The sequence below is a fragment of the Pavona decussata genome, unplaced genomic scaffold, assembly GCF_977016875.1.
Source record: "Pavona decussata unplaced genomic scaffold, jaPavDecu1.1 SCAFFOLD_16, whole genome shotgun sequence".
Classification (NCBI taxonomy): Eukaryota; Metazoa; Cnidaria; class Anthozoa; order Scleractinia; family Agariciidae; genus Pavona; species Pavona decussata.
In genome coordinates this window covers 2,748,995-2,771,859 of record NW_028145439.1, presented here as the reverse complement: position 1 = coordinate 2,771,859, position 22,865 = coordinate 2,748,995, and the positions used below count along the sequence as shown (strand labels likewise).

The 22,865-nt window shown below is 39.3% G+C and overlaps 2 protein-coding genes across 4 annotated transcripts in view; one reads left to right on the top strand and one right to left on the bottom strand.

Moving 5' to 3' along the window:
* Positions 1-11,790, bottom strand: part of LOC146487334 (uncharacterized) — a 37,590-nt gene extending 25,800 nt beyond the window's left edge. The window contains exons 1-7 of one of the 3 annotated variants that reach the window (XM_085087090.1): positions 11,658-11,790; positions 8,180-8,259; positions 7,909-8,084; positions 3,525-3,588; positions 2,197-2,793; positions 1,443-1,543; positions 245-309 (exon numbers count right to left, since the gene is read on the bottom strand). In XM_085087090.1, the coding sequence (XP_084943216.1) occupies positions 245-309; positions 1,443-1,543; positions 2,197-2,793; positions 3,525-3,588; positions 7,909-7,959 (878 nt within the window). In that variant the 5' untranslated portion in view covers positions 7,960-8,084; positions 8,180-8,259; positions 11,658-11,790. The other 2 variants (XM_085087096.1, XM_085087102.1) reach the window with 2 other exon arrangements.
* LOC146487333 (delta(14)-sterol reductase TM7SF2-like) lies at positions 10,934-20,909 on the top strand. Its single transcript, XM_085087142.1, has 10 exons — positions 10,934-11,208; positions 11,686-12,315; positions 13,569-13,623; positions 13,848-14,039; positions 15,470-15,573; positions 16,618-16,737; positions 17,425-17,593; positions 18,042-18,122; positions 18,489-18,611; positions 19,434-20,909. The coding sequence occupies exons 1-10, from the start codon at positions 11,047-11,049 to the stop codon at positions 19,592-19,594; spliced, it is 1,797 nt and encodes a 598-aa protein (XP_084943268.1). The 5' UTR covers positions 10,934-11,046; the 3' UTR covers positions 19,595-20,909.
* The last annotated feature ends 1,956 nt before the right edge of the window (positions 20,910-22,865 follow it).

The following is a 22,865-nucleotide window of genomic DNA, read 5'->3' as shown; positions in this document are numbered from 1 at the left end:
TTTGCACTGACAAGTTGTAAGAAACGTTGCACCATAGATCGTGTGCTAGGAGTGAGATAAAGCTTTGCCGTGGTTGAAGACCGTACAATTGAAATCTTATCACTGCAACAACTGCAACATTTTTTATCGAAACATCCTTGAACTTTCGTGTACTTTGTGAAGTCAGCATTCTGCACCATCCGTGACGTTCTGCGCCAAATATATTCGTGTCCTGGAGAAATTAAGTTATACAATCCACCCTTACCTGTTTGAAATGGAAACATCAGAAATTGTTTGAAACGCTGTATCTCCAGTGTATAAATCCTGTACCTGCAATGCGAACGAAACGTTTGCGACGATGAAAAGGTTCGAAAGCTCATTTACGGCACAAAAAGTCGCCATCATCCAAAGGAAATTTACATTTAGGTCGATGAATGGATTGGATTGGACAAAGCTTGTAGGATCGTGAATGATCACCTCCTGGATCGAGGATTTTGTATCGACCTGGGATGTTGAATGTACTGAGGGTGGGGGAAAACCGGAGAAGTTGAGGCCGAATAATAAACTAAAATAATTAAAAACAAGAAACAGATTGAAACCAGCACATGTTCGTTTAAAGAGAGGTAAACCCGCCATTTTGGAAGAGGAACAAACATGGCTCTAAATAAAGTGTGTTTAACGGGAAACACCCAAATCCGATTTCAAATACTTTCCACAAAACCTCAAATCTGAAAAACACACTTAATTGTACGCTCAACATACCAGTGGAGAGATTTTTCTCAACCTCTAAAGGTGATGGCATTGATTAATGTGCAATGGTTTAGTTCCCAACACAGTCAGTAGGAACCTTGTAATGCGTTTCGACATCCATGGCCTCCCTAAAGACATCATTCTAAAGACGTCAACCTAAGTAAGTGTAAAACGTCCTGGGCCCAAACAGTCCACTCCTTATTCTATCGAGCTGCAAAACGTTGGAATGGGCTGCACACCAAGAAAAGACATTTCCTTTCGTTACGTTTTCATGATGTTCAGTTTCCTTTTGGTTTCATTTCACTGTATCTTGTCATTTTTTAATACATCGTTGTAATTTTAATTAAACTTATTATCGATTTTTGTAAATTAGTTCTGAAAAACCCTTTTGGGACTAACTAATAAACTGTGTCTGCAAAACTCCGTCAAAGTGCACCCAAACAATTTGGAAAGTTCAAAACTTGATTACTAGGACTGTTCACTGCCCCAAAATTACCACCCTCGGATTTGAACAGAAACATTCTTCTTGCTATCTTAACTTTTCAAATAATAATTGTTTGCGAATTTCAACATCTTCGGAAATATCTTGACATCCCGTCAACCAACACTGTATTTGGGGCTCCACATGATTTCTACAATAGCGGCATTTACAGAAAACAAGGTCATAGTCCATCGAACGGATATCCTGGAAAACAAGTGCACACTAATCTTACTGTAGTCGTAAAGTTCGTTTCCCACTGGCTAACATTTCCAGCATTATAGACCAGATCCGAGAAGATGATTTTCAAGGTTATTTCTGTGTACTCTCCATTATCTAAAAACACAAGAAAATACAGATACCGCAACGTTAGCTTACCCAGTCAAATTCCAAGAAAATTGTTTTCGAAATCGGCTTCCAAACAAAAATAGCTTCTCTTTAGCTAATTTTGAAGTCGAAGGGGTAGTCCTTATTCTTAGCAGAACTCCTTCGTTTTTGGTTAGTATTGGAGATTAAATCCTTCCTCTTTAAAATGCCGAAGGCCAAAGTAGCTTCCAAAAAGTGACCAACGGAAAATGAAAGATGGAAATAAAACCAGGAAAGGTGAGCCTGGCCTTACATGGCTCAGCGAATCTGGTGAGATAAGCCTAGCAAGTATTTATTTGAGGATCACTAGTTAGGAAAGAGAGACAACGCACGTTACAGGGTCTCAAAACGAGAGTGGGGGGGGGGGGGGGGGAAGGCGGAAGAGGGGAGGTCTTTTCAGTCCTGGAGCCCTGAATTTTTGCTGAAGAGCGCGAAGCCTGAAGCCTCTCTCTTATTGGAACCTGGACAAAACGGCTGGTTCTAGCTAAATGGAGCTCTGTAGCAAAGCCGGGAGCCCTAGAGCCCTCAACCTATTTGGGATTTTCTCTGGAGTCACACAACTGCACCCTCTCTGTGGACTACTCTTCACCATAGCGTGATATGAAAATTATCAATCTACTTACCGAATGCTGCGCGCCATTGGGCATCAAGGACAGTTTTGTCTTGCTTGGAGTACCATATCTTTAAATCCTTGAAGTATGCAATGGGGAATGTATCTCTCCCTAAATAGTACTCCCCACGGGTCTTTAGTGCGCTCGGACTGTTCCCACAGTTTTCTGAGTGACCAATCCACCCGTTTTTGTACACAGAAAGCCTGCCAACCTTCTCCCACATTACCCCAAGGTACCCCCACACCCCATAGTTGGGGTGAAATGAGAAGGTACAATACTTATCCTCGCCATAAACGAACACGTGAGTTCGGCGACTTTTGTAGAAGATATTAACACCTTCGTATAAGGTATCGTTGTCGTCTTTGTTTCCGAAGAAGATGACCCTGTTAGTGTTGTGCGCGAGTCTGTACTTGAAAAAGAACCCCATAGTTATGTTGCACCTCGACGGGTGCTCCATACAGTTTTTGTCGTGTCCTTCGATCTTTACGTAGGTGCCGCTGGTACCATCAAGGTACAAACCATTACCCACAGGAGACATCGAATTGGCCGCATTTCCAAATTTTTTCATATTTTGGTTTAAATTGTCGAAAGGCCAAGTGTCGTCGGCAGCTACCAAACAAAACAAAAAATAACGTGAAAAGGATACATTCCACATTTACTTTTCGAAGAACTTTAAAGTCATTAACCATAACGTTGTATTTTACGGTGACGTCTTACAGGTAATTGGGAGCTTACGCAACAGGACGGCTGATGTGGTGGGACGGCAAATTGCGCTTGTGTGACCAACGTGACGGCCAAGTATTCATGACTCTAGATTGTACATTCCTGCCGCTTGTGGTTTTCAGGTTGTCACAGATGAGAGAACACCAGTTTTAGTCGAAAATTGCCTAAAAATGTGAAGGTACTAAGATCTCATGTTGGTCACACAATGATAATTCACCGCCCCCTTCCCTCAGCCGTCCTGCTGCGTAAGCTCACTAATATGCCCGACGGCAACGGCAACAAAAACGTCGCTTGAAAATAACAGTTCGCGTTACTTGTGCGCTACCTCGCGATTATTTCCATCCGTTCGACTTGTACAATGTGGCCGAACTATTCAGTAACAGAACAGGTGGGAACGACGTTCAAGTTTGCAAATTACCGTGATGTGCTCACGTTCTACTGGTCGCGGGGACTTGTCCCACTAACAGTTCAAACAAGGGGATACGCGTAATTTTCATTTTTCATTCAAACCAATTCAGTTGAATTCGTAGAACAAGTCGCATTCAGGGACTAAATTTTGGCCCCTGCGACTAGAGGTTTCCAACGAAATAGGTCCCTTCGTCTGTGACGATTCCTACCTGCTACAACACCACTCGGATACCCCAGCTTGTCATGGCACACCGCAAACAGGACCAGAAGGATCTGTTCATTAATTATTGAGATGAAAAATAATTAGACATTGAAAAATTATCTCTCCAAAAACAAATAAAAATAAAAATAAAAAATAAAACACGCAAACTAAGGCGCCCTCCACACACGTGCGCGTATTTTTCGAACTCATGTACTCGGTTAAATTTTTTACTGGCATCGTCTCTGTTGACTTCTGTCGATGCTGTGAAGTCTTTGTTTTTTTGTTCAGGAACATGACCGTCATCATATACGTAGGTAATTAGTTAATCATATAATTGAAAATTTCAATTTGGTCAATGTTCTCTGTATGTGTAAATAGGCCGCAGCGAACTCGAAATATATGCTATAATTTTGGCTGTTGGACACTGATTTGAGCGTGCATCTTGATTTTATGTAATCAGTATTTGATTCGATTTGTTTTTATTTCTATTGTACTATCTTGATTTTTAGCTGGACATTGTGGAATTAGAGACCTTTAGATTGAGTACGAGGAAGACTTTCGAATTTCAAAACAGTTCCTCAGTGCTCTTGCAGAACTCTTAGGAGCAGATAAGGAGACTCTACAAAAACAAGATTGGCCTGAGAAGTGATTGTCGCGAGATGGATTTGAAAAGTCGTACTCGTACTCAAAGCTTTAGATCCCTTTTAACAAACTGAAGACAGCAAGCGTCCGTTTTCAATCGTGTTTTGTCGTCCACCGTACGTGTAAGCGCCAATCCTCCGTTTTCCAAACTTTTCACTACAAAAATCTCCGCTTTTCGGCGCGTCGTCGGGCTCAGTTGTATACATGTGGGCGGAAGGCCTAGCCGATTAACAAATTTTCTTTTTAATTATACCTGTGGACGGCGGCTGAAAAGTCGCTGCACAAGAACTAAAGTAGAGCCCTTTCAAGAAGCAACTACAATTTACAGAACAGATGTGGATACTTAGCGATTATTAAAAACTGGATCATTGTATAATGCCATCCCTGGGATTTGATTGGCTTAGCGGCCATGGTATATGAGCCATTGGACATAATACTAAGCCCGAGAAATAGCGACCATTTAAATTTGTCTTCTGGTTCTTGCAAATATTTCGTAATTGTAAAAAAAAAAAAAAAAAATATTCCACTCGCGCTTGTTGGATATGAGATGATTATAGCCAACTCGGCGATACCCTCCTCGTTGGCTATCTATCATCTGATATCCAACGCGTACTCCTGGAATAATCGTTAAGTATCTGGAGATGTTTAAAACCTGTATAAATGTTTTACTGTTCTGGAGACTTAAGCAATGTTAAATGTGTATATTTGCGTGGGAGTTTTAAATAAACTCGAACTTGAACTTGTACAAACATCGTGGAACAGAGCACTATTGGCACTCAACGGCAGCTGCCAAAAAGAGAACTGAAGGGAGGAATTATTCGCAAGTACGAGACGCGATGGGAGGAAGAGGGGAGAAAGTTATTCACTTTCTTCTCCTTCCTACTGGTTCACGCCCCTCGGCTCCTATTTTAGTCGTATTCGCTAGAAACTGCGATCATTACTGCTACAGTGGAACTCCCATTTTACGATCGTCGATCTAACGAAATCGGGAGTTCGCTTACAACGATATCCCGTATGATTTTGTTGTCCCCTTGCCATATCGTAAACTCGAGGTTCCACTGTATTAGCAAGATTTAGAATCGCGTTTATTACGGCAAACGGCAGAAATAACCACGTGACCATGTTTACCCTTTATTTTTCGCTCGCTGTTCTCAGTTTCTTAGTAAAATTTAGCAGTTTTGCGTTAGCATCGAAGGTGGGAATTATCTTACTCAATTCTCATCTGTGTACTATAATGTTTTCAAGAAAGAAAACATAAAACGCGAATCAGGGCTGTCAACTCTTCCGGATAATCCGGGAGTCTCCAGATTTTGAACCGTATCTCCCGGTCTCCAGATTTATGTCTATAATCTCCAGATTTTGAGCGGCATCTTCTGATCTCCAGATTTATGTTTGTAATCTCCCGGATAATTGACAAAGTTTGCAATTTGTCGTAGACTCAACCTTCAGACAAGAAAATCTGAAATTTTAAGCGTTGTTCCTGGTACTGTTTAATGTACGTGCCCCCCTCCACTAAACCGTTGAATTTTGCCTTGATGCGACGCCTCTGTAAGGCGCTTTGTTGTTGCTGGCCGGGGAAGTCATATTCTCCATATTTGAAGACGTGTGAGATGACAGCCCAGCGAATCTCTCGTTTGCCGTTGCAGTAAACGCAATTCTAAATCTCTCAATGATATACAAGGTGGCGGACGGAAATTCATTGTGCAAACGACCGCACAGAAGGCGAACATTACGACCTACCGTCCTGCGACACTTAACGAAATATGACGGGATTAACAAGTCAACCCCCCCCCCCCCCGATTTTCTGAACCTCCCCTTCCCCACCCCTCAACTGATATTGAAAAATTTTGACTTGGCTGGAGGTAAAAAATTAAATTGGGAAAGAAGAGGGAACGTGCAAATAAAAATTAACTGATTTTCAGACAAGAAAGTGGAGTGTTGCAAGATTTTTGACAAGTGCTTTCGTTGAATGACTTGGTTGGCCGCACTGAAACATGTAATCAAACTTTCTCTGCCTTCTGCCAGTCAACTATCTAATACAAGCACGAAGGAATGTTACTTTAATCGCGCTTTGTCCAACACTAAGCGAAATAAAATAATTACAGCCAGGAGTGAAGTTTAGTCTTGACAACCAACTTCATCAGTTTTGGTGATTTTATTGGGAATACAAGTCAAAAATTCCGTTCCCACCGTATTTGAGGAAGCGTTCATGAATTTCAATCTTTTTCAAATGTCCGCCTTTTTGATTACGCACCCAAAATTTGTTGTGACAGCAAATTTGTTTCTAAGACAACAGACGATCGTGCTGATATTTTCAGAAACGCATGAAAATGTCTTTAATTTTAAACGTCCCATTATTTTGTACCCGTTAAATTGAGAAAAACTCAAATTTCTTTTGACATAAAAATAAGTTTGCAACACTTCTTGCCATTACATCAACTAAAATGTTCTAAAATGTCTTTAACAGTTTCAAATTTTCTTTTCAAATTTTGTATCTGTCATTTCCCGCGAACCTTAGACGTTGACAGAAGAAGTCTAACAAAAGATGTTATGGAAAGTTTCTCTGGCAACGGACAAGTATGATAAACTTATAAACTTCGAATTAAACAACAGAGATCACTAGAATACAGCTGCAAAATTTACACGCCGGACCAAATGAAGAAACAACGAAATTTCACTCGCTAAAGAAATTTTCACAGGCCAATTGCAATAAAGCCGAACAAGTTATGTGAACCTTAAGATAAAAAAGGATGTTTATTTTCTACTCATTATTGCGTGAACGAGATCCATTAATTCATAGCAGGACACAAAATGTTATGAAACGGCTTACTGAGAAAGCTTTGTTAGATCAAATTAAAGATGCCTTTGTTTCGACAGGAGCAAAGTATTTTCAATAGTGTTCAGTGAATATTTTCTTAAAGTTTTTTCCTTCAGTTCGGGCTTTGTTTTGTTTTTGTTTTTTTTATTAAGTCTGGTTTGACTCGAATCATTTCATTTCAAGTAATTACGGGAAAACGCCATGAAACTTTTAAAACTCAAGAAGGAAAGTTGTAGTAATATTGTACGTCACTAATTTTCGTTTTAGGGGGAAAATGATTTATAACTCTCTCTTTTCACTGCTTTTCAGAGAGATAAAGAAGTTGAAATGGATCTACATGTGGCGGACTCGCGCGCAATAAGCAAAAAAAAAAAAAAAAACTTGAATTCATCAAGGAAATTCAAACTGGGTGCCATCATTTTTTGTGATTTCGCACCTTTTCAAAGACCATACTTGTACAGGCTACTTATAAAATAGTGAAATCGCGAATTTGTACGAGGTTCAAATTCTGATAAAATGTCCGATATAAAAGGGACGTTTAGGCTAAAAATTGGATGCTTTGTGAAAAATAGGAGATATACATAATGCAAAGTTCATGGCATCTTGGAGCGGTCCGGAATATTAATTTTCAGGGTGAATCAGAGTATTCTATGAGGACGAAAGCGACGCGGGAGGTTTTGTACAAATGCAGTGCATGCTTCTGGAAAAGTTACGAAGGACTTCCTTCTTGCAGCGAAGTGGAGTTTTAATTAACTTCACAAAGGAAAAAATGTTTCCATTTGGGGGTAAACAACACTCGATTTGAAGCTTAGATGTCAAAATAACTCCATCTGTAAAAAGAATTACCTAAACCTAAAATTTTATCTCCAGTTTTGGAGTGAAATACTTTTAAAACATAACTATGTAGTTATTTACCACGGGATTGTCATACCTTCAACACAAAGTGAGATTTTCCTTTGGCGAGAACCATGCGATCGGCCATCACTGAGAAACGAGAGAAGAGGAACTTTGAGCACGAACTACATCACATATTCACTCACCGGGGTGAGCGGTAGACCAGAGACTTACGACGTAATCAATTCCTCTATAAGGTCAAGACCGTTGTATCTTTAAAAGAGAAATTAGGTCGCGTTAGCCGTGATACTTCACTGTCAAAAATTTTTCGAGACGCATCTAGTATTTTTTTAAAGAACGTTCCCTACCGCAATGACTTTGCAGTCGAAGTTTCGATTTATTGACAGTTCCGTAGGTACTCTTTGTGGGATTCAATTGTCCTTTGTTCCTTTAGAGAAAAGAAAACAAAAGCATGAAAAGAAAGGAAAAACAAAACAACGCGCAAATCCCGTTTTTGTTTTAAGAAGCACTCCGCTGTTATCATAAATTACCTGATCTATTACAAGCGACAAAAGCTGTTCTGTAATATCTGAGTTCATTAACAAACGATCCGTGAAAGCTTAGCTCGTAGCGGGGACGATACTGGAAGCAGCAGTAATCACGGAATATTCGTGAAAATTTGCCGTGATCACGCATACATTTCGTCGGAATACGGAATGACTACGAGAACAGTGTGAGCTTAGTGATATCAAAACGAATTACGCGTGTAGAATTTGTGACAACAGAAACCTTTATCAACCCCGAAGCGTTCAAGTATAATTATTAAATGATTAATCAGACCAACAGCAAGTCAATTACATACTTCTTATTTGGTGTACACGCAATAATCTAACGAGTTTCAGTGACAAGAGTGTCAATACAAGTGAAGTCAAGTACAGCTGTAAGTTTGTTATCGACAGCTGCTAGTACAATAGACAGGTTTACAGTAATGGAATGAAAGAACAATCATGCTTAATTTAACCATTAAAATCGCGCCTGTGGACGCCTCTATGTCTACATTATGCTGGATAGCATTTTATGCCGTTGTGAAAAATACTCCGGCCTGTGTGAACAGAAGTGGCCCAAAACCGCCGCCATCTTTCTACTAGAATCCAATCCTCTTTCCTCGTTGCTGACGTCCGTTTCGGTTCGATTCTCACTACTCAAGAAAGTGTCACGAAAATCTCAAATGCAAGGCTGATCGGACAGCTAAAATAATTTTATTGCCCAATATTTCGGTTAGACAATACTAACCTTCTGGGGCTGCAAAAAGCCCTGCACTATTCAAGGGTTACGAAAACCTATCCGATATGTGACGATTCACTTTGAAGACCGAAGCAGCGCAGCATCGCTCCGGTACAAAAATCGATCCGAAATCGGCAAAAGAGCTATCCGGTATCGCGCAGGCATTAACCTGCGATCAGGCGTTCTTTTTTTCGGGGAGCGCGAAAGCGCAAGAGAGGGAGGGTATTATTGCAGGTTATGCAGGCATACGTCGTTAGAGCAGGCTTCATGTTGATACTGCAGTTTGAAAGTATTTGAAAGGATTTGTATGGAAAACCAAAGCCAGAAATTAATGCCGAGCCAAATACTGTCCTAAAATTTGACTTTTTAAAAATATTTACAGCCTACACCACAAAAGCAAAGTCCTAAAATAACAACCTCGTTCCCAGGGCCTCTCCTCTTCACGTCTCAGGGACGTGAAGAGGAGAGGCCCTGGGAAGTCTGGGAACGAGGTTGCTAGAATAAATCGTTTCAACCCAGCACTTGACCTACTCTCTGTTGAATGTGGGGAACACGCGAGCTGAAATAATGCGAGCTGCGAGCTGCGAGCTGCCTGCGAGCTGCAAACAAAAGATAATTACATAAAAAAAAATCGGGAAATAAAATTTACGCGAATTGATGTATCATCCTCGAAATACCAAAAAAAAAAGGCCTCACGAGGAGAGTGCGAAGCGCGAGTAACACGCGACGGGAGTCTCATTTGCCCCGTCACGCAATCCCGCTTTCCTCTCCAAAGATTGGAGGAGAAGATTGCGTGACGAAATGGAAAACGTCTGGGAGGGATGCTACTGTTTTTAACGAATATTTCACTAACATTTCGAAAAAAAAAAACTTAGTTGCATCAACGTTATCAAGAGAAAATCTCTTGACGTTATATGAGGTTTTTAGGTTTATTTATAAATATAGACGTCATAAGAAAATGACCAGATTAACGGAAGCGTTGTGTGGACCTTTGAATTCAAAGGTATTATGACTTTGATAGTCGACCAGCTGAAAATCGGGCCGGGATTTAAACAGAAACAATCAATCATAGAATATCCACGGGGGGTGTCTACGTCCATGTGAGAGGTCCTTGGCGTGTGGAATCGACGTAATTAGTCTTCCCTGTATCAGGTGTCGTCTCATCATGGCGACATGACTCTAGCCGAATAAATCTCGTAATTATTAAAATAGTAGAAAGGGGTTGTTTGCGCAACATAAGCGGCTGCGAAAAGATATGGGAAGAAAGCTACTAAGGGAACTGAAGGTCGGTCCTATTCTTTTTCGTATTATTATTATTATTATTATTATTATTATTATTATTATTATTATTATTATTATTACTATTTATTGTTTTTATTATTTATTTAATTTTTTTCTCGTAGCTCGCAGCTCGCAGCTCGCAGATGTGAGCTCGCAAAATCCCCGGCCCGCTCTCTGTTCACAGCCACCGGGCATTGTCAACAGAAAATTCCCTTGGTAATTTTATTTGTAACGCCCCCACTCCACTCCCCCTTCCCGCCTCCTAACGTCAGTACGATAAGAAGGAGGATATTTTAGAAAATAACGAACGGTTGTCGCTAGGAAATAACGAATAATTTCGTGACTTAATTAGAGGTGAATTTTATGTCTCTTTGTCGAAAACTCAAAAATCAGATCAAAAGGGTAGAGAAGAACGACAACATCGATGGTTTGTTCAGAGAGGCCTGGGATCTAGCTGCAGTAATTTCAAAATCCTAGTAACCAATCAGAAACAATATTTTTGAAGCGGAGCCAATCAGATCACTTCCCGCTCTTTACGAATCATGACCGTTGGCATGTTGTTCTTCTTCAATGAAATTCTTGAAGCTTTACACAAAGAGTTTGCAGAAGAGAACTTTTAACGCAGAATTCTACTGGAAAACACTGGAATCGCTTGAGTTTTGCTTCAAACATGGGCAAGAAATATTTTAGCGTTGGAGAATCGGTTTGGGCTTTGTGGCCGGGAAGCAAAAAATACTACGAAGCTACGGTGATTGCTGTTCGCGAAAGTGCAGTTGAAGTTGACTTCAAAGATGGTTCTTTTTCAGCAGAAGTTCCGTTTCGACAAGTATATGTAAGCTTAAAGACTATAGTTTGATACTGTTTGATAAACTTGTTCCCAGATAGATTTTCAAAGTCTTAAATGAAATCATCGTAGTCTTATTGATTTTTGCGTAGATTGTAGCGACGCGTACATGTTTGCAAGACGACATATTCGTCATGTTTGATAGCGGCATCTGGGTTTTCAACTGTACGTATTTTTTTTATCTGAAAAGCCCATTCGTAATCCAACGAAGAAAATGACCTTTGGTTTAAACCTAAAAATTTTGTAAGTTTAAGCCAATCTCTCAGACTGCTATTGTTTGTGTGTACAGTTTAGTTAGTCAAAGTCAAAACTATTACACTAAGCCTGTGGCATCGACACGATTGATACTTGAAAGGTTAATATTATTCCTACATGAACTTCTATCCGACAGAGAGATATATAAAATCGTAGTTAAATCGAAGCAAGTCATTTCTTACCCTGACGTTTCTTGGTTTGGTGTTGCAGAAAGACACAGGATCTTTTCGTTCCCGTTCGGCATCGCCATCCCGAAGCCCGGCTCGAAGAAGATCGATGTCACCAGGAAGGCGAAGATCTCGCTCTCGATCGCGGTCTCCTGCTCGAAGCCGTCGACGTCCGCCATCGCCGAAAGCATCAAAAGAGCCTCCAGTACAACAAGTTACGCAAGAAACCCCAGTTAAACCGAGTCGGCGATCCCCGAGGCGAGGCCGAACACCCGAAAGGAAAGTCGAGGAATCTTCAACTACCACTACCGCCACTGTAACCTCGGATAGTTCTAGTGTTACGACACTGCGTGTAACTCGATCTCTTACAAAGAAGCTGATTGCAGAAGAGAAGGAAGCACTTCTTACGACATCAGAAATGAAGCCATCGAAAAGCAGGCATGGGTACGAATTTGGTGGGCCGTTTGGTGTGTTCTTCATGATGATTGCCTTGCCAGCGGTGGTTGTAGCATCGTATCTGTTCTGCAATGGAGACAACTCCTGCTCAATCCTTAAGCTGCCCTCTCTCCCGCCACTGTGGAGGTTTAAAGGTGGATTTTTTGATGTAGGTCACTTGATTGTTGATGGCTGGATCATACTACAGGCAATCCTTTACATGCTGCCCATTGGAAAGGTAAAGTTCTGGGAATGATTATGTAATACATTTCAACTTACTAAAATTATAAGATAGTTGTCCTTACCCAGTAAGGTACAAAGGACATGTAGCTAGGAAATAAGCCTCTAAATGGAAACCTTAATTTCACTAGCGACGGGGTGAGAGTCATAAGTGAAGTTGTGAGATTGCATGTACACTGTGCTGTGAAAACCAAACAACTGACTCATAAGCTTGATGGAATCAGATTAGCAAGAATGAAAAAATTTCCATTTTGTTGTGATTGTGTTTATGATTACTTACGATCTTTTGAAGACCAGATTGCCGGAGTCAGGAGCAGAAGAATAAACCAATCACTACAGAAGCGTAAGAATAACCCAATCACAATGCTTGCTCTCTGGCATTCAGTGATTGGTTTATTTTTCTACTCCTGCTTGCTCTGCTTTTCAGTAGATCATAAGTGGTGGAATCATAAGTGTACTCGTTGTTTAATTTCATTAGATTGTGATGCTCTACACTTATGACTCCTTATGACTGATTATGACTCCTACTCAGACTCTGTTGCCAGTGAATGATGCATAATCTGTCTGGGTCAAACTTGGGCAAACATCTAAAGTGCATCCAGTTATGCATCTTGTAATTCGCCTAGTATAAAGACCGTCACAAAACAATGATTATTAGAGTCTACATGATTTATCTACAAATGTATGTTGTTCAAGACACACTTGAGCTGATAAATTGTTCAGATGCATACATGTAATCTGTCTCGTGCCCATCTTTATACTTGATGAATAATTATAAGACATAACTAGATACACTACAGATGTTTGCCCAAGTTCATCCCAGGTGAATCATACATCTCTTGTATAAACTGGGTGAATGATTTCAAAATAATGTAGCCATGCTTGTGAAAGGTACTCAGGTTTCAAATTTCTAAATTATCTAGTTGAAACATTACCGTCCTTGGTGAAATCTGTGCTCACATTTAACTCACTACTGCAAATTTTATGCATTGACATAATAATTATTATTATACAAGTATTATTTGTGGTTATCCTGCATTGCAGCACACAATACAGAGTTCGTACAGGTCCTGGAAATCTGTAAACTCAAGTTATAAAGTTTTCTTGAAAAACATTGAGGAGCAGATCCAACAACTCAAAAATACTTAATGCGCCTTATGGGTCCTGGAAAAAACTTTCTGAGTCCTGGAAAAGTCCTGGAATATTTTAATACAATATAATGTACATTGAAGTAATCTATTGATCTTTCAGGTTATTCGTGGGCGAGTCTTAGCTGATGGAACTTCGCTTGATTACAGAACGAATGGTAATTTAATGAATAGTTACTTACACTTGAATTTACATGTATGAAGTAATTTAAAGCAAAACATTAACCCCATGACTTGATGAAGAATCTTTGAAGGAATCAAAAGCTTCTACATTACAAAATCCATGCTGGATCCTGATAGGGCAACTGTTTTCAACTTGATCAACATAACAGGATCAGGAAGCAACATTTTTGTATATGGCTAAAGTTCATTCTTTCTTCAGGTTTCCTGGCCTTGATGCTCAGTGTCATTGGTTTCGCAGCCTGCGTTTACTTTAAAGTAAATGTTTCTATAGTCTATGACACTTTCATTGGCATCATAACGTCAACCATCTTATGGTCTGTTTCAATTGCTGTCATCGTTTATGTTATGGCTTGCAAGCAGACAAAGGGATTGGCCCCAGGAGGAAACACAGGTACATAGTTTGTTGTAGTTCTAGAAAATCACAAAGTCATTTAAATAATTCTCCAGATTAGGGACCAAGTGTTACTAATCATTAGCATAGGAGTACAGGTATAATCCTGGGTCATGTTCTAAAATAATCTCTTGTTTAGCCATAGAGCAGACTAAATCGGTATTTAACGATGGTGCCTCTTCACACAGATGTATTTTTGTGCAGTTTATGGTTTTGGGGAAAACGTAGATCTTAGTGAGGGCTATTGAAATTCAAAAAGAAAACTGGACCGGAGATAATTGTGAGCAACAACAATTCTAAAAGGCTTTAAATTACTTAACAATGTATAGAATTTTTTCCAAATTAAAGTTTAATTATCTCTTAACATTGAGTGGTTACCCCCCTAACACTTTTCATTTTGGATTTCAATAGCCCTTGCTAAGATCTTCTTTTCCCACAGAGTCATAAACTGTGGAAAAATACCATTGAATTAGTAGGCACCATCCTTACAAAATCAAACCATTCCAGGATGCACTGAGTGTATGTACAGTAACAGAAGGTGGCACCATCCTTAAGGTTACCCGATACCTTCAGAGGTGTCTCGCGTTTAAGCGATGAAGCACGTCCAGATTAAACCCCTATATCAAAATATAAAGCTTATAAAGCTGGCTGTCAAACTATACCAAGAATTTTGAAATAAAATAAATTGTCGAATTTTTCACAACCTCTAATCTCGAGCGTTGGAATCACCTTTTTAAAGCTACAAGTCAAAGTGAATTTTGTTTTTTGCTAATTTAATTTGCTGCTCAGTTTCCGGACCCAAAGCGCTAACAAAACGTGTCTGCCTTTTGCCATATTCAATCGCAGTGAAAAGTTATAGAGCATTTTCGAAATAGGATGAAAAAATGTGGAGTAATCGTACAAAAATCGCTTTCGGAGAAAAAATATTTCGAAAGAAAAAATTCGCAGACACAGTTTTGTTGTTTATATGTTAAACTAGCTACTGTAAATAATAATAATAATAATAAATAATAACAATCTTTATACAGGGAGCCCACATCACGAAAGTGATATTCAGTGGGGCCCTGTAGATTGTCCTAATTTGAAGGCAAACGAACAAATTCCTTTTGAGTTTTAGCTCTTTAAAGTGGCTCCTCCAAGTGAAAAAAATTTATTCGAGAAAACAGCGCTAACAGTTTGGCAATTCATTTTATTTCAAAATTCTTGGTTTAGTTGGATAGCCAGCTCTATAAGCTTTAATTTGATATAAGGGTTCAGTTATCTGCAGTTTAAACCGGACACGCTACATCGCTTGGACGCGAGACACATAATTGATCTTTTTTGGGATGTGATCTCATGCCAGCCTATGTTAAATTTTATTTTTCCTATGATGTGTCCAAAATTCAAGGTTTGTTATTTTCATTTATTTTTGGTTTGTTTCTTTACAACAGGAAATGTCATTTATGACTTTTTCATGGGACATCAGCTCAACCCACGATGGGGGAAGTTTGATTTCAAGTTCTTCTTCGAAGTCAGACCAGGCCTCATTGGCTGGGTAAGAGATGGTGTTTAATTGCATGCCATTATTTTTGGTTTTCAGGTCAGGGAAAAATGGATTTTTTTTTCTAGGTTATGGATTCAAAAGTCATCGAATTTTGCATTAAGTCACAGAGAAATTCTGGATTCTACCTTCAAGTTAGTGAAAAGTCACCTGGGAGTTTTATTTATGTCTAATGTGTGGCTTCATCCGCAACTTTATTGCCAAAGGATTTGTATTAGATGGTCAGTGAAAAGTGAGAGAAAAGTCACAGAATTTTTTATCCTGATGAATGGCAACCCTATCAATAATATCAATACTATTGTGTTACTTGATGTACTTGTTGTGTAAGGAACAATTGAGGGGGTGTTTGGAAAAAAGACCCAAGTGACTTTGGACTCACAAATGTGCCCTGATTGAGGTTTTGAATTAGGGGTTTTTTTTGTATTGAGTTGTTGGTTTACTTATAATTTCACATTGTTATTCAGCACTTGATATTGCTAGAAAAAAATATAAGAATGTTATTAGTTTTTCTTGGACTGTGAAAAGTGTGGAGAACTGAAAATTACTGAGAGGAATTTATACAGTACACTGCCCATCTTAAGATTTCCCTGTAGTTTCTGAGGGCTTTTTTCCATGCATCCTCCAATTTCGCACCAACAATATGCAAAGTAAATTCAAATCCCCACAGGCAAAACAAGTTGAATTTCTTGCCTTGCAACTCCATCACTCGTAATGCTCTCTTTGGCACCATAAGAACTTGACTTGTGGCAAGTCTAAACAACCCTGTACAGTACATGTAATGAAGAGGTATTTTAAGGATCTCTTGTTTGTCTAGTGTGACACAGTTTAGATTGAAAACAAAATGCTCTGACTCCTACACCAGGACTCAGCCTCCATATTGATATTCATCCAATTTGGCAGTCCTTGGAATTTTTTATCCAATATTTTTGTTTCATATTTTTGCATGAAACAGTCATATTCATACACACTCAATACTTTATAACTGTGGTATATAGCTTTACAAAGTCAGCAAAATACAACTTGTGGTTTTGTATGCAGGTGATGATAAACTTCTGTATGGCCGCAAAAGAATACGAAAAATATCACGAACTGTCCACCGCAATGACCCTTGTGTGTGTCTTCCAGTTCCTGTATGTTGCTGACTGCCTGTTTTATGAGGTGTGTAGTGAAAGAACCGCATGGTAATCCACTTCAGAGGGATTTATTGAACCAGCTAGATGGTTGGTAATTAGGGCTAATTCAGGTTCTGTTTCTGTGAAATGGACCAGCGTTATGTAGTTCTTTTTACATGTACATTGTAATTACTACAGTACTCCAGCCTGGATAGGAAGTTACATGTAAAGTAGTTCATGGAGCATTTTGAAAGATTTCCCAAATAGTTTTCTGTTATCCATCACCTGGGTAGAGAGAGACTGTTTGGAATAAACCTTCTTGTGTAAGGAAACAACACTGCAATGAAGAGACCAACCTTGATCCACTGTCCTACCAATCCTATGATTGAAAGAAGGCAACCACATGTTGGCCTTTTATTAGTCTGGAAGACTCTTGACTTGTTCAGGAGCCTTAAAGGGGATCACTTCAGCCTTCCGATTCAAATTGAACATTCAAGTTTTTTTTTTTTTTTTTTTTTTGAGAATTATGTATTTGTTCCGTGTGTAAAACAGACGTACTCAGAGAACGGAAATCCGAGTGCTCGTATCAGCAGTCTAACCTATATGACTTCACTTTTGTGTCCACCTACTGCTACGCTAATCTTTGGAACCTGTAGTGAGCTCTTGTTCAATGTCTTTTCAGCTGTCCTGCTTTTAAACAACATTGCTGACTTCTTTGTTATTGTGTTTTCAGTCCTCCATCCTGTCTACAATGGACATCATAGAAGAAGGATTTGGCTTCATGTTGGCTTTTGGTGACATTGCCTGGGTCCCAGCCATGTACAGCCTGCAGGCGCGCTATCTTGTTGACAACCCAGTTAGGCTTCCTTGGACAACAACCACTGCAATCGTAATTCTATTTGGTACGTTTGCTGTCATCAGATAAAAATTGTGATTGTTATTGTTGTAAGATGTGTTTTGTTGGAGACAGTTGTACAGGGTTCTTGTTAGTTAGAGTGTGACATTCTTGTTGGCATGTATACATATACATGTACATTATTGAACTAACGTGAGGTTTGAGTTTGCAAGCTATGGACCCCACGCTGTGCAATGCGCCTTGTTGGTCATCTTTCATCTCACATCCAATGCGTACTTGTGGGAAATTTTAGCCAGGTATAGTTGTCCAGGTGATCATCACCCACTAAAAATATAATCAGTGAAAATTCACCCAATCCTTTAGAATTTTAAAAGAGACATGCTTCTTGGATGACCAAAGTTTAACTTTCTGGCAAGAAGCCGCAATGTACTGTACTTTTCAACATGGTATGTTTGATTTAATTTGGTGTTTGTTGTCTTAAATTGTTTTTGTAGTTATTGGATATGCCATTTTCCGCGGTTCAAATTCTCAGAAGGACAGGTTCAGAACAGATCCACACTCAGAGGAGTTTCAAGGTGAGCTGTAAAAAGAAAAAAAATACAGGGAGAATTTTCCGCTTCCAGTGTATGGAAAAACCACTTGTTCCTTTAATTCCTTTAGGGAACGAGGTAACGATTTTGGGAAATAAGCCACGTATTTCACCAGGGAACATGGTAGTGTAATGAAGCAAATTGTACAATGATATTTCGATAATTCTGATAAATCGAGGAAAGAGGAATACTTTTTCCGAAAAATTTCTAGTGGAAAGGACTGTTCCATTTGATTTCTCACCGGAGAAACTGGTTTTCAGTTCATACTGAAAGCGCTCCTTTCAGCTCACATTTAATACCATTCTCAGTCTCTACCGAGTATTTACATTATTTTGTTATTTTTCCCTACAGATGCAGAAACTATTCTGACTTCATCTGGTCGACGACTCCTGGTTTCTGGTTGGTGGGGCCTGGTACGGCACCCAAACTATCTTGGTGACATCATCATGGCTTTTGCCTGGACTTTCCCGTGTGGTACGTTGTAACACTTCAAATAAATCTTTGGCTATGGCCAGTGAAGCATGAGGCTTTTGCATGCATAAAAGTATTGCTAAATGAATTGTTAGGTAATTGTACTCGGTATCAGCCTTCCCTCTTACTCCATTCAGATTCCACAGACAATCCAACATATCGAGAAAGATGGCGACTGGTACATTTATCCATAATTCCTAGCGTGCGAAAAGCCGTAAAGGCCCCGCGAGAGGTTGGCTATTATATTTTGTTCGGAGCATGTCGAAATGAACGAAATCACTGTGAAACATTTAACTACTAAAGATAATGAAACGTACTTTCAGGAACACAACTTACAGTAAAGCAATAAGATTTCGCTTCACCATGCAATATCAATAATTTTGATGGCATCGAAAACGGCGGAGGCTGACTAGGGTCCTTTAAGACCCTCACAAAAATGCACAGAAAAGTTCCAAAAACTGCACAAGTATAAGTACACGTACACAGACGAATTTCGCCAAAAAAAAAAAAAAAAAGACTTTCTTTGTGCTTACTGGCTCTGTTGCGTTGTAGGTTCGCCAGGTGTTGTGGTAAAATGTACGGCCGCCATCTTTTTCCATACAGTGGATTAAAGACAAACTTGATGTAAAACGCGCTGTAAATAAGTCATTCAAGTAATTCAACGTGTCTTTTATCTTCACATGAAACGTGTTCGACTCTCGTTATAACTGCAAGTGTGAAAAATGGCGGGAAAATTGTGAACACGGTTTTAGTTTTTAGTTTCTGGTTTTGTCGTAAACGCCATTCTAATTTTGGTCTCTTTAAATGTTTTTTTTTTGCTTGTAGGTTTCGCTCACGCAATTCCATTCTTCTACCCGGTATACTTGACAATTTTACTTGTCCACCGTGAACTGAGAGATGAAGCGAGTAACCGCCACAAGTACGGAGCAAGTTGGGACGAATACTGCCGGCGAGTGCCTTACCGCATTCTACCCAAGATATTCTAGAGTGTTTACCTTTTATTGGCATATTCATTTTTTCCTGAAAACAACTGCCTACTTGATGGCATAAATACTTACACTGTACGTTTGATGTACCTGTAGTCAAGTGTTTTAAGCCTTTTTTTAATACGTCAATGTTCAAAATAATCTTAAACTTTTTACGTTTGTAGCACTTGATCTTTTTAGACTTTTGTGTATTGGTTTAGTTTTATCATTGTTAACGCATTGAGCCTCGTAAATGCGTAGTAACAATTAATTAATATTATTATTGTTGTTATTATTATTATCATTATTACTATTATTATTACTTTAACCCTTTTTACACATTTATAATTTACATGTGTTTCGTAGCATACAGGTACGTGGCAAAACTGATTCTCTGACCAGAATCTTGAATTTTAGATAACGTTTTAACTGTTTAAAGAGGAAGACAAACCTTTACGTTTAAGCTTATCTTCAGTTGGTTAATGTACAAAATGAAACATCAAAATGAACATGAAACGTGACAGTGTGAGAATTATCACGTTCCATGTTCATTTTGTTGTGACCTTTTATCATAATTAGCATTTTTGACTACTTATTGTAAATTCGACTTCCAACGCTTTGTACATTAACCTACTTAAGATGACAGAAGTCTCTGTCGAAACATGTTTTGTGAACTTAAAGGTTTTGTCGTTTTCTTTAAACTTTTGACTTGCCTGTCACTATCAAGAACGTTTTAACTGTTGAATGTCGCATATTTCTTCCTTTGATTTTTATGTTTTACCTCATTCTCAGAGTTTTAACTTCCCTGTATTCATATACTTTACGTACTGTAATCAATCTAAAATCTCACTATAATTATAGATACATGTACTTGTACAAGGTTTATAGCGTCTTTATATTACGTTTTGAATGCATGCACAAAAAATATTAAGATGTATTTAGTTATGTACTGCTTTCGCACGGTGTACCGTTGCGTATATCATGAGTGGCTTGATTCAGTTTTTACGAGACAAGGATGAATACGAAAAAACCCAAACAAACAAAACAAAACAGTTCAAGGAAGAATCAGAAAGATGTGGTACATTTGTATACCTCAATCATGATCCCATACTGTGAAGTTTCTGGCGGGAAACAACTGCCCGCGGGCGGCGGCAGCCTTTTTTGGCGGGAAAATAACTGTTGCAGAACCTTTGTGTTAGTTTGCCGTCAAATACTTAACGGCTCTAGCAGTCCTCTAAGAGGCTGTATTCTTCCTGGCATGAGATACTTTTCGTGTACTTGATCACACAGAACTCGTTGTATTATACAAGTTAGAAATAGAGTTAGTTTATTCTTACATGTAGTATAATTGTTCTTTCCTTGCCGCTTGGCAAGAAAGCTGTGTATTTTATCGGTAGATGAGTGTAGCATATTTTCTCGATTCAGTAGCCTCCATCGAATAATGAAAGCTTAAATCCTCAGTAACCCTTCGGCCTTACCACTGAGAAATGCCGTGCAATAGGGATAAGAGAAAACTGAAACTAATCAAACTTTATGCCCAAAATTTGGTAAATTATCTTAACAGTGAAGCCTCCAGGGCGGTTGTTCTCGAAAGTAAGATACTCAAGGTTTACTTTATGTTGATGCTTGGTAGCATACCAACACGTTATTTTACATTCCTACGAAATAATCTATTGTAGTTATATTATCAGTCGTGCTGTGCTTTTCATGAAATCTGAAGTTAAAAAAAAAACAGCTAGAACCTGCTTTGTATTCCACCATGCACCATAATTGCGGGGACAAACAGAGAACCTCTAAAATTGCCAAACAGTAACCCAATCACAACCTATGAACGTGACCTTTTGGATCTGTTGAACTAGACTTCTTTGATTCCTGAAAACGTCGGGTTACTGAAAAGCACTGTCAACGAACATCTTTTCCAAACACAAACATATGAATTAGGTTCCTATTTCAACTTCCTCTAAGGCAGATACTTGTAAGGCGTACATGAAGTGTCGATCCTGCTTGAAATTTAAACTTGAGATAACTGTATTTTTATCACTAGCTCGGAGGCCATCTTGTTCCGTGATAGGCCATTTTGTATATCACGTGATCGAATTTCAGCTCGCATTTGCTTTCGTTGAAGCGAAAAAGTTTGTTCGCATAATTTCTTATCATGCCTGGGACTTGCTGACTTGGTGAACTGTATGTCGAAGAGAAACATCTAAGCACACGAAATGGGATCATTTATTTTTAAACGGAAGTGCTGCGAGTTGAGATTCGATTATCGCAAGTGAACAAAGTGGTACGACTTTATCCATCATAACACGTGACTGGTCTTGTTGTGGGATGCATTATGGGCTAGTAAAGAGAGATGTAGTGCATGTTAAGTGTTCATGATAGAAGAAATAGGCCGCTCGAGGTCATTTTTACATTGTACCGGTACAAAACTTGCAAGGATCCCGTAGCAGTACAGTTTGGATCCGCCGTGGACTTTACACATTTCCGCATACGTTTAAATTCTAAAACCGTGAAGTGTTGGCACAATACCAGTATGGATTTGAGATGGCTATTTTTACTTGCTTCGAAAGCAGATACAAAATTTGAACGGGCAGGTAAAGGGTACGTGCAAATTTTGTTACGCATATATGAAGTGGATTCGGTACAATGTGAACATGGCCTAAATACAGTGAAACCCCAGTTGATGTGGAAATGAACGAGAACGAGGCTTCCAACGTTCTTTCGTTTGACTTTACACTCTGGTGGCTTTTTTTTTTTATCTTTACTTTATGCCTTCTCGATGACTTGATTCTTGTGTACTTATCCATACAAATCAGTGGAGGCGCGGTGGTGTAGTGGTTGGCGCGTCGGACTTTCGATCGGACGGTCGGAGGATCTGAGGGTCGTTGGTTCGAGGCCAGGTTGGTCTCTTCATTGCTGTGTTGTTTCCTTAGACAAGAAACTTTGCTCCACATTGTCTCTCTTCACCCAGGTGTATAAATGGGTACCGGCGACATACTGCTGGGGGTAACCCTGCGATGGACTAGCATCCCATCCAGGGGGGAGTAGCAATACTCCTAGTTGCTTCATGCTACAGAAACCGGGCTAAGCTCCGGCCGTATGGGCCACTTAGGCTCTTGTGCGACTTTACCTATCCATACAAATCAACGAATGTTGAAGCCCTCGTGCGATACCTAACTTTCATGGTTTGATTGAGGCCCTGTCCATAGTTTTTCGATGTAACGAGACTGTTTTATCCGCTTAGACCCTCCATCCGCACGTATTCGAACGGCAGCGCTCCAAAATAGGACAT

Bases quoted from the DNA above. Each gene is read 5' to 3' on its own strand.
- LOC146487333 (XM_085087142.1), top strand. From the start codon at position 11,047: ATGGGCAAGAAATATTTTAGCGTTGGAGAATCGGTTTGGGCTTTGTGG. The intron at 13,624-13,847 runs GTAATTTAATGA...TTCTTTCTTCAG, and splicing joins GCTTGATTACAGAACGAATG to GTTTCCTGGCCTTGATGCTC. The intron at 16,738-17,424 runs GTGTGTAGTGAA...TTGTGTTTTCAG, and splicing joins CTGACTGCCTGTTTTATGAG to TCCTCCATCCTGTCTACAAT.